Source organism: Thermobia domestica, chromosome 7, assembly GCF_964235325.1.
Source record: "Thermobia domestica chromosome 7, izTheDome1.hap1.1, whole genome shotgun sequence".
NCBI lineage: Eukaryota > Metazoa > Arthropoda > Insecta > Zygentoma > Lepismatidae > Thermobia > Thermobia domestica.
The window spans coordinates 285113475-285125916 of record NC_137460.1 but is presented as its reverse complement, the minus strand read 5'-3'; the positions used below and the strand labels follow the sequence as shown (position 1 = coordinate 285125916).

The window sequence follows — 12442 nt, the reverse complement described above, 5'->3', positions numbered from 1 at the left end:
ATCATTTGACGGAGTTTGAATTTCTGCGGTCAGTCGTTCAAACATCCTTTGTTACAATACCGGTGGATGAGACCTTTACGATAAAAAAAAATGATAAAGTGGTTGTCACGGACCAAATTATTCAATCTAATTATCCCACGTAATTATCTCCCTGTTGAATTGCAAAACTTTTCAGTGGAAAAAAGGATGAAGTTTGAAAGTTCCAAATCAACGTAAACTATCCCAACATAAAGGGAAGAAAACTGTAAAAATATTCATTTCATTAAACGAAACGAATAAACTTAAAATTTCTAAGTATTGAAGCTTACAGTACAAATTATATCCCTATTTTCTACGAACTCTATAGCTTGATGCTTTGTGCTCTGAACGTTCCATGTAATAAACACAAGCTTCAGGAATTATAAAAGAATTTAGTGGATAAAATGCCATGCACTGTAGTTTCAGTTTCTTAATTAATTCTATTTCAATTGTGGCTGATCCAGACATCCCAACCTAGTTATCCATTTAATTGGTAGATGATATTTCAGATCAGCAAATAAAACTGAAAGTTTTCGTCAATAAATTCTTTAAATTCTGACCAATCTTTTAAGAGTGATACAAAAATGTTCCATAATTCAACCAGGATGTTTGTTGCAAAACACTAAGGGTAACTCAAGATAGTTAAAAAAAAGTAGGCATTAGATAAAAATACTAACTCCCTACCATGCTGAAAATACTAATACTAGATGATCTCGAAAAATATTTCTGACCTTCAATTAAATTAATATGTAGTAGATCCATGGATCACGAACTTAACCCGTTATTAAACGCTGTTAGTAAATCAGAAAATTTGTCACTTGATAACTGAAAAACCAGAGACGGTATGTTTTAATTACTGAAGAACCAGAGGCGATATGGCATACCATCGCATACCTTCTCCCTTCGACCACTGCTTTTAAAGACAAATAAATAACACTAAATTAAACGAAACAGTATGAGAGCTAAACGACTGAACAAATTCGGCAGTGGCAGCTGGTACTATATGTTGCACGGTTGTGCAACTGTATATGATTTTTACCTCCAAAGATTTTTTCTTAATTTTAAAATAATGTTTTCGTAAAAATAATCCCTTGCTTTTTAGCACAACACAGTATTGATGCATCTCTTAAAAAATCATGTCAAAAAACTGAAAGAAAGAGAGAGAAACACACATCCAGTGGCAAATAGCGTTGCCACTGGATCCATTAGCATTGAGCATACGGCAGAGTTCCTATTTCTTAACATTGGAAAGCATACTTATTCTTGCATCGCTCCTATCCTGTTGTATGGTCTCCATCCAGTTGCGGAGACCTTGGCAACTGCCACTCAGCTTCTGTAATAGTTATGAATTCCTTCACTCACCAGCGATGAAGGCGTGGGTCGAGGCAGTTTGGAAGAACAAACCAAAGAACAATAATAATAATAATAATAATAATAATAATAATAATAATAATAATAATAATAATAATAATAATAATAATAATAATAATAATAATAATAATAGAATAGAGGGAGTGATATGTACAGTGTGTCCGAGGGTTTGCTCATAATATTGTTACAATTGAAAATCCTATTGTGCTGTTTTATTGTAAGTGTGTGTTTGAAGAATGTGATGGTGTTTTTGTTCTTAGCCTGTGAGTGATATTTTTAATATTAAAATATAACGCTAGTAACAGAAAACTCAAAATGAATTCAGTTTGCAGTCTTCTCCGGACCCGTTTTCTCGTAGGCTGATGGAGGAGAAGGTTGAAATAAAAAGGTTAGGGCATCCAACACCAATTTTAACAATCAATCAAACAGTCAAAACAGGTAAGAGACAGTTTCAGCGCTCTTTTAAAATCGAGTATTATAACAACACAGACTGGCTTTGTGGTTGTGAGGGAAAAAATGCTTTATTTTGTTTTCCTTGTTTACTTTTTGGGGGTGAACGTGCTTGGACTGAAATAGGCATAAAAGATATTAATCATTTGAGTGAACGAATTAAGGGACACAAAGCTACAAATATCCATATGAAAAATGTATTACAGTTAGCTTTAATTGGTACTGCCAATATAGCTCACCAGTTAGACAGTGAGTATAGGCGAAATATAGCTTTGCATAACGAAAGAGTGAGACATAATCTTTATATTCTAAATATTATAATTAATTGTGTACGTTTTTGTGGTGCATTTGAATTAGCGTTGCGGGGTCATGACGAGACAGAAGGATCTTCAAACCCAGGTGTTTTCCGTGGCCTCATTGATTTCAGTGCAGAACTTGACACAGCCATGAAAACTCATTTGGAGAAAGCTACTGTCTTTAAGGGAACATCTAAAACGATTCAAAATGAACTTTTAAATATAATGTTAGAAGTTTGCCAGAACAAAATCTCACAAGAAGTAAAAGAATCAGAATTTTTAGCTATGATTGCAGACCAAACTAGTGATGTGGCTAATACTTTTCAAATGGCCGTCATTTATCGACATTTAGTGAATGGAAAACCAATTGAAAGATTTTGGACTTTCCTCGAACCTCCTAAACACGTTGCAAAAACTTTGGCGTCATGCCTGTTAAAAGAACTTGAAAAACATAGGTTAGAGGAGACCCCACAGAAATTAATCGCCCAGACGTACGATGGCGCGTCAGTAATGTACGGAACGTCTGGAGGAGTACAAGCAATTATTAAACAACAGTTTCCAAACGCCGAGTACGTTCATTGTTATGCCCACCAGCTGAATCTAATTGTGCTCAATGCTGCTTCAGTGGTAAGAAATGTTAGAGTATTTTTTTTTACACTTTGCAGGGAGTTTGTTTCTTCTTCTCAACAAGTCCACAGCGTACAAAATTACTTGATGATATCGTAAAGAAAAGACTTCCGCGGTCTGTTCCTACGAGATGGAATTTCCAATCACGCGGCGTTAATACAATTTATCTGTACAGAAAAGAAATAATTCAATGTTTGAAACATATTCTAAATAATGAACATATTAAAAATTCGAGCACAATCGAGAAGGCAAGAGCGCACATTGACACGCTTACTAGACACAGCTTTGTGTTTTGGCTAACTCTGTTCCACAAAATTTTACCTCATGTTGACATCTTGTATGGACAGTTCCAAAGAAAGGACATTGATGTGGTAAGTGCTCAAAAGTATGTGTCAGTTTTTGTAGAAAGTGTTGAAAAAATAAGAAACGAAGAAATAGATATTGAGCCTTTAGTTTCGTCGGAGACATCGAAAAGAAGAAAAACTGATAACACACAACTAAACATGGAAGCGAAGGAAGTGTGTGATGCGATTATTAGTAACGTTAAACAAAGATTTAGTTTTACTGGCCATCTTGTGGCGGGCACTTTATTCTGTAATGAAAAGTTTGGAGAATACAGGAAGGAATTTCCAGAACAAATTGCTCAAAACGTTTGCAACTTCTATCCATTTGTCAACGCAAAGCAGCTTCATTTTGAACTTTCCATAATATATAACACTGCCGAGTTTTCATCTATATCTGGACCAGTTAGTTTATTAGAATTTTTCCAGCACAATAACATTGAGAGAAACTTTTCTGAAATAACCAAACTTCTGAAGGTTTTGCTCGTTATTCCAATGACTTCATCGGAGGCAGAGAGATGCTTCTCTACCTTAAAGAGAATAAGGACTTTTCTACGGAATACTATGACACAAGAGAGACTATCTGCCCATGCAATGTTATCTATTGAGAGAGACTTGGTGAACAGCATTCCAGATTTTGACCAACAAGTAATAGAAAAATTTGCAGCTCGAAAACAACGTAGGATGGACTTCCTTTTCAAATAAGGTACGATTTATTTAATTAAATAATTTTGTTTAGCTTTATATATATTCTTATTTTTTTTTCTTCAATGTTTCCGTAATGCTTTCATGCTGTTTATATTTCCGTGCCTTACAACACATGCTACATTATATTTATCTCTTGTTTAAAAGTGTCGTATATGCATAACGTATAAATGTGCAATGACAGTGATTGTTTACCTTGTTCGGAAGGAAACAGAAAAGATAAGTTAGTTCATTAATTGTTAATATACAGGTTGGCCCTAAAGTACGTATACACCCCTGCATTGATCAAGTGTAACATTCCAGTTTATGGGATTTATTTGCTTCGACTATTCTGGGCTTAAGTTATAAGTAAAAAGACGTTAAGAACAAATAATAAAGGAAACTAAGTCTACCTGTTTGATAACAATAAGAAATGTAATAAAATTCAGTACGGGACTGTGTAACTACTTTTGGGCCACCCTGTACTTAAATCAATAAACATAGCAGTAGAGCTTGGAGGCAAAGACACAAGAGAAGGAAGGTTGGGGGTGGAGTGGAAGTCGCGCGTAAACATGTACCTTTTGATATTGCAACTGCTGGTTTCACAGACCACAAACCGCTACTGAAATTCGGGACTGACACTATTCATTTTAGGAACTATAAAAACTACAGCGTGGCCCGGAGGCGGGCGTATCCCTAATTGGTGTTTTCTAATAGTTTTAGGATTTACCCACATTTGTTCGTTAACATTGCTTGGCATTGTCTGGCAACATTGCTTGGCATTGGCAGGCAATATTGCTATCCATGTGAGCACCGGCGCACTTCGTGATTCACGTGCGCAGTTACCTGTATCAGACGTTTCCTGGCCGCTGGATTGGAAGAGGTTTTGCATCTGTATACCAACTCCCTTTGCCTGGCCTCCAAGAAGAACCGATCTGACGACAGACTATGTTCTCTGGGGTTTCATAAAACCACAAGTAAGAAACATTCGATATCACCCAACACAGGAATTACGAGTAGCTCTTGAACACGCCTTCAACCTCGTGACTATGGAGTATTTCCGTAAAACATCTCCGAGAACTTGCCGCAGAATTCAGGTGTGTTACGACATGGATGGTGATCATACCATTGTTTATGACTCTTAAGAATCTTAAGACTAATGGTAACTGTGTACAGACGTTCTACCATAACTAAAACTATACTGTTGAAACTAAAGGGGGGTACGCCCACTTCCGGACTACCCTGTATGAATTGAACAATAATATCGGTTAATTTAGATATTTTACTTTTCATTTGGTGTGGGCTGAACTTGAAATCCAACAGCATCGAGATTGTCACTATTCATCTCAGCGTCCCCGAAAACTATCATTCGACCTAATCTAAGTCAATTTAGACATATTGAGCCTTATGCAGTCATTTGGACATATAATTAGCATCATAGTAAATGCCTGACTACTGCGGAAAACGTAGACAAACTCTTTAGTATGGCACTAATCACGCGTGAGAACGACTCTGCATAAGGCCTATTCATTTTATTTCTCTCCCTTCCGAGATGTTGGTCGGACCTACCCGTTTTTTCCCGGTGTCCTATATTGGAACAATTTTAAGTATGACGCAAATACCGGCTAATCTGGCTACACCTGTGGCGAAGGTGACAATTTCCGAACCGCCACTGAAATCCGCTTCCAGCAGTGTATACTGTTGATTGCCAGAGGACTAGTGGATTGTGAAGATCAACTAAAATTGGAAAAGAAACTAATAAAAAGAAAGGTTATTAAGAGTGTTAAAAAAAACAAAAAAGACATTATTAAAAAGAAAGAAATTAGCAAGAAATGAAAAGAATAAAAAATGTATGGTTTATTGTATTGTATTCGAAACCTGTGTTTAACAAAAATATTTTGTTCTTTTTTTCTCTACTTTCGTGTCCTAGGAAGCAACGAGTGAGACCGTCAAGATCTAATTGAAGAAAAAAGAAATGGAGTACTGAATTTTCGTTGTTAAAGGCCGGGTTAAGCGTATTATTTTTAAGTTATATACGCTTTCGTTCGTTTTTCTACTGAACCTGGAGTATTCCGAGGATTATAGGAATTGGATCAAATTTACTTACCTTTGAAGAATTAGTCTGGAAATTTACTTTTGGTTGGAACTTGGGTTGATTCCTTTCGAGCCAAGGTTGGATGAGTGAAGCAGGGGTTGCTGTTATTTTAGCCCAGCTGTGAATTTCTTTGGTGAGTACCTGTTTTTTCTTCGGGTTTGTTGGATTCGTTGGGATTTGATTTTAAATTCAATTTGTTAGTTAATTTATCCATAGGATTCGACGTAGGTTGCCGATAATTTTAGGTGGTCCTATTTATCATCCTTTCATTAGAAGTTTTCTGTTAATTCTCGCTTTGCTATTCAATTACTGTATATATTTTTTTGTAAGCTGACCATTGGGAATAGTTTATACAAGTATACAAATGTATTACCGTTCAAGTTAGATTTTTTGTTCTGTTTCTTACTCCGATTGAAAGTTTAACTTCTGTTTTCAGCACTGACGTTATATATATATATATATATATATATATATATATATATATATATATATATATATATATCCAAACTATACTATGCATAAATATCAAAAGTCGTATAAAAAGGTAATGTCCGTCCGTCTGTCCTTTCAACGTTGATCGGCATTGGAACAAAAACGATAATATATAGCAGTGATCGAAACGATAATACGTATTTATTAGTAGCTCCCGGGGACATTTTCAGTAGATCGCGTTAACGCTCTGGTTGCTAATCTTGATTTTATTTATTTATTTATTTATTTATTTATTTTTCCTGTTTTGACTTGCAATATGGAGAGTATCTCTTATAAGTTCTACAGTTGTCATATGTATATAAATGCAAATTCTATGGCTATCAACGTCGAAATTAGAAATTGTTGATTTTAACCACTTCAGATTTTAATAGAGTTAACGGAGTAGACGGAACATATTTCTGGTATGCTTAATCGATTACAGGAAAACGATTCTCGATATCTCTTACCGTCGATATTGAAATATATATGAAATATATGAAAATCAATATTGAAACCAGAAGTACTAGTAAACTTCAACCATTTTTGGTTTTAGTGGAATGTTGAAAGCGAAAATGACATATTTTCTTGAAAATCTAAATCAATTCTTTAAATAAAAAAAAGCTTGTCGCTATATACCAGTGGTCGCCAAGGATATGAAGCTTCTGACCTACCGTTTTTAAATCCTACTGTGAGCTATAACCAAAAGAACTACCGACTTTTCTTTTGAAAAAAAAAAGCCTCTTACCTTTGTTGCGTAAGCTCAGTGAAGGAAGAATATTATTCAGTTCAGGAATTTGCAAATGATAACGATGTATGAATATGATGTAATGATGTAACAAATTTAACATGCGATGTTTCTTATAATTTAGTACTTCAAATGGTGTAATAAGTTGTAATTACAATTTGCATTTATATACATATGACAACTGTAGAACTTATAGGAGATACTCTCCATATTGCAAGTCAAAACAGGAAAAATAAATAAATAAAATCAAGATTAGCAACCAGAGCGTTAACGCGATCTACTGAAAATGTCCCCGGGAGCTACTAATAAATACGTATTATCGTTTCGATCACTGCTATATATTATCGTTTTTGTTCCAATGCCGATCAACGTTGAAAGGACAGACGGATGGACATAACCTTTTTATACGACTTTTGATATTTATGCATAGTATAGTTTGGATATATATATATATATATATATATATATATATATATATATATATATATATATATATCGTCGGTGCTGAAAACAGCAGTTAAACTTTCAATCGGACTAAGAAACAGAACATAAAAGTCTAACTTGAACGGTAATACATTTGTATACTTTTATAAACTATTCCCAATGGTCAGTATTAAGAAAATTAAAGAAGGAATATAACACGTATAATTGTGCCTTTATATACCTCATTACCTGCGAGATGGAACCAGTATTTTAAAAACGAACTAGTTAGTGATTTCCTGTTATTTGTAAGGGGGCCCAGAAATCACTTAGGAAAACTCTGATTGAAAGATAACGAGAGGTGTTGAGTCCACGGCTGAGTGGACACCTGCAAAATTCCTTATCTGATTTCTTCCAAAGACATTTCTCGGTTGGATGAGCACAGGGAAGACTTTTTGCTCTCTTGTTGAAGATTGAAATGTATGATAACATGTCTCCCATTCAGGTAAACTAAACCCACTATTGGTGTATGAAAAATTAGAAAATTTGAAGTTAAATGTTGGAGTTATTTAACAGCCAAGGATTTGCACGAGTTTTATTTCTCCGTCCAGAGATGGAGTTAGCATCGCAGTCGGTCTTGCCTTCGCTCGCAGAAACATCTGTGAAAATGTTTGTTGTTTCATTTGATGTTGCCATCTTAATAATGAAAAAGTGTTAAATACAGTCAAATCAGTTGACGAATAATGAACATAAAGAACATAATTGTTTTATATATATAATTCTTTTGTATATTTATACGTGTGTGTTTGTGTGTATTGGTAAAATAAGTCATGGTTTACGTCTAATAATAAGAAAACAGTCTATAACATGTCATGAAATCTCAAACGCTCTCCAATCGCCCCTTTTTGTTCCAAGCCTCGTTTAGAAAGAAAACACTTGTGGGGGCGTTAAGCCATTGTTAAAAACCAGTGACTTAAATAATGAAAATATTTTCAAGATTCTCATCATTATTCCGAATAATCAATCTCTTTGTAGGCTATATTGTTCATAGGCACGTAGCCAAGGGGAGGGTTTGGACACCCTTGTAGTTTCACAAAAAGGAAAAAAGTATTGAAAGTTGGCGATAAATGGGAATTTCTTGTTTTATCTTCATTCTTGTACATTTTCAGAATACGAAATACCAGTAAATTAAATACATTTAATAAATGCCTGCAGAGAAAAGGAAGAAATGAAATGATTACTTGTTCTGTATTGCTTGGTATATAATGTGTTTCTATGGAGTATCTGATACGTTTTTATTATTATTATTTCTCTGTGCACGAAAACGCGTACCAATGAGCGAAATATCGCGCTAATACACTTACGTTATTTTTTATTTTTGTAAGTAACCCTGTAACTTCTTCCTTCTGTTTCAAATATTTATATATTTTCAACCCATCAAGTCTTTTCTTCTGTTACGAAATAAAATACTAAACTATTTAAAAACAGATTTTGTTCGATTTAGAGATGGAAATTGTACAGTAATTTGGCTGTCCGCAGATGTACATCTAAACCCGATTACCGTACGGATAATATAATAATTATATTAACGGATAATAATTATATTAAACTTTGTAAATTTGCCCCTAAAATTAGACTAAATTTACAAAAATGTCGGGATATTGGGGGGTCCGGACCCCCAGGACCCACTCCCTGCGTACGCCCCTTGTCTTCACAATCCTGAGTTTGTCATGTGATGTGAAATTGGTCATCTCAAAATTTTATCTTGTAGAACACGTTATGCTCTCCTGGTCTGTAGTTTGAATACATGTATCCATGTATCAAGGTCAGATACATGAGAACTTATTTGATTTGATGGGAATTTAATCACTATATATTAAGCACTTATCCAGGTTTTCTTTTCGCGGGGGGTGGGGGATGACAAGGGGAAGTCTCGTAAGCACCTAATTCTAATGTTTTAAAATATCAATTTGTTTTCAAAATAATAATAATAATAATAATAATAATAATTATAATAATAATAATATAATGCAAGAGTTCTATTCTTGCTTAAACTTTTCCTTACTTTTCATTATAAGAACCAGTTTAGTTTGTAGGAACTGTATTGTGGCACAAAGAAAGGCAAACAAATATTTTCGAGAGATACGTAACTAAGGAAAATGTCTGCGATAGCATATAACAAGAATAACAATAAAACACTGAGTGTATAGTTCCATTACATTTTCAGTTGTAAACAGAACAGAAACGAAATTTTAATCCTATTTAAAAGTGTTTTTTTATTCCACCAAGGGGCAATGGCATCATGGTATGTTCTTAGACTTAAAAGAAGACGAAACACATTGCCCAAAATTTTGACAGACTCGAAGTAATTTGAAACAAAAGAATCTCACAAGCGTAAAAGTATGTTTATTAAAAACGTGCTTCAGTTTCGGAGGGGACATGAGCCCCCAGGTCCCCCTTGGATACGTACCTACTATATATGCTTGCTGTGGTTGAAGCTTCACGTTGATCTGTTTCAATAGTTTGAACGGTTGTTGCCATAATTCATCGATGGATACAGAGAAAAATATATAGCCTTTCATATCACCCTTAAAGATAAAGTATCTGTATTTGCTAATGTCTTGGCCTCAGATACGTACGCAGGAATTTATTTTGGGAGGGGTCCAAATCATTTCGGAAGGTTCGAGGTTAAATTATATTAAAATGTGTAAAATTACCCCTAAAGTTAAACTAAATTTAGAAAAATGTCGGAATTTCGGGGGGTCCGGATCCCTAGGACCCACCCTCTGCGTACGTCCCTGGGTAAATGTTTGAAGAAATGTCCCTGGGTAAATGTATGAACTTTAATTGAAAATTCCAGGGGTACCCTGTAGAGATAGTAAATTCTGAAATAGCCCTCGATCAAGCCATGAAAAGTATTTTTTGGGGAAGGTGTACTTGTTATGTACAGAAGGAGAAGGTGTACAGAAGAATGTTTTTTCTGCCTTATTTTATCACACATGTAATTTCGTTTATGTTATGTTGTTCCTCCATGCATCAATATCCAAACTCCCCCAGCAAAAATACAGAACCCCAGACAAAATTCTGGGAAAACCCATGGTTGGGGCCGGTGCTGGCCATACACCGTCGTCTGGTTACTCCGGTTTTATATATATCATTTGTTATTATTTATCAAATTTAATAAAATTTTAAAACGACAATATTAAAAAAAGCCATAGAAACCTCTTCTGTCGCCTTGAAATACAAAAACATCAAATACGAATTGAAAGGATGGGATTTCAAGGAAAAAGAATGGCCCAAAAACTTGTCTTGAGAACCAAGTAATTAGAAGAACATGTTTGGTAGCAGCAGTCTATATCTATAGCACTAACTCCTGCGCGGGAGTTCTTTCAATGGTGATTCACCCATCCTTCTGTTCAACACGCGGTCCCTCCCCGTGAAGAAGCTGTCACTCACTCCAAAAAACTCGTCCTATAGAGCGGAGATGTTCATTCTTCCTTGACGTACCTCGCGCTCGCTACTAGAAATACCCTTCTATCCTTTCTACACAAAGATATACACAAAATACAAATGACAGGAAAAGCAATCAGCAACTGTCACTCAGCATTCACTGGGCTTGTGACCGTCAAGAATGTGTAACACAGTGATTCTCAAACAATTTGCCTCTAGACCCGCTTTAGAAATGAGTAAAAGTTACGACGCCTCCTCTTTGTATAATACTAATATCACAAAGTCATTTACGAATGAATATTTTTAAACTTACAAACTCCTTGATATTTTACCGATTTTGGGAGTTGTTACCAAACAGTTTGAGAAACACTGGTACAATGTCTTCTTGGTTGCTTTCCCAGTTACCTGGGGTAGTCAGACTATCGATTTCTTTATTTATGCTAAAATACAAATAATGGTATGATTGTTTGGTTATTCAGCGCAAGAATACTGTTACTACATTTATAAACTTGGAACTTGGAAATTTAAGTAATGTTAAGTAGTTATTTGTGTGAGACTCTTAGTAACACAAGTACATAAGAGTGTATGTGAATAAAAAATATGTAACAGAATATTTGAGTAAAAATAAAGTGTTGCAATGATAATTTTCCTTTTATAAATTATTTACACTATTTAGATCATTCTTAGTTCTCTATTTTGAGTCTTTATATCATATAATAATACCCTAAGTTAGTTTATTCAATATTAACAAGTACATCAACATGAACAAATTCAAATACATACACAGCGCAACTATAAAACAAAGAGCAACAAATAAACACAATACAAGTTTACATTATTAAGAAAATATTTACATTATTTGTATATTTCCTAACCATGATCCAGTAAATCATCGCATTTTCCAGCATTTCGAATAACACGATAGAAGCAGTATTATAAAACATTACAAGAGTAATTAACGAACTGCAAATATACAATAATAGTAACAATTATTATATACATATGCTAAACACGATTATTTAGAACACAAATTCGTTGCAGTAAGTATATACATTATTACACCTATTTCATCTTTGCTCGATCATTGTCTTTTTTCTTGGCGATCTTGCTTTGAGCACTTAGGATATATTCCGGGTCTCTGCAGGGCATCCCACGTTGTACCATAGAATCTACTATCTCAGGAAGCATACACTCTTTAAAAAACCGTATAAATTTCGGTAGCATAACATTTTCCCATAATTCTTCATCTCTTCTTACTTCCACAATGTGTAAAGGTGAGTTATCATTAATGTATACAACTAAAAAGCATTTGTCTAATTTGGTAATATTCAACTGCTTTGAATTTGGTAGTAGTAGTCGCTGTTAGTATTTAGTCCTATAGTTCCGTCTGGAAGAGCTCTAAGAAAAAATGCCCCTGTCTTTTTCTTTCTCTTCAGTGACATCCTTATTTCTGAGTGAGGGAACACACTTTACT

The 12442-nt window shown here is 34.6% G+C and overlaps 1 protein-coding gene across 1 annotated transcript; it reads left to right on the top strand.

Annotated features, from left to right (window-relative positions):
* Positions 1-1751: 1751 nt before the first annotated feature.
* LOC145689769 (zinc finger MYM-type protein 1-like) lies at positions 1752-3808 on the top strand. The gene is made up of 2 exons (XM_081763974.1): positions 1752-2762; positions 3110-3808. The coding sequence occupies exons 1-2, from the start codon at positions 1752-1754 to the stop codon at positions 3806-3808; spliced, it is 1710 nt and encodes a 569-aa protein (XP_081620100.1).
* The last annotated feature ends 8634 nt before the right edge of the window (positions 3809-12442 follow it).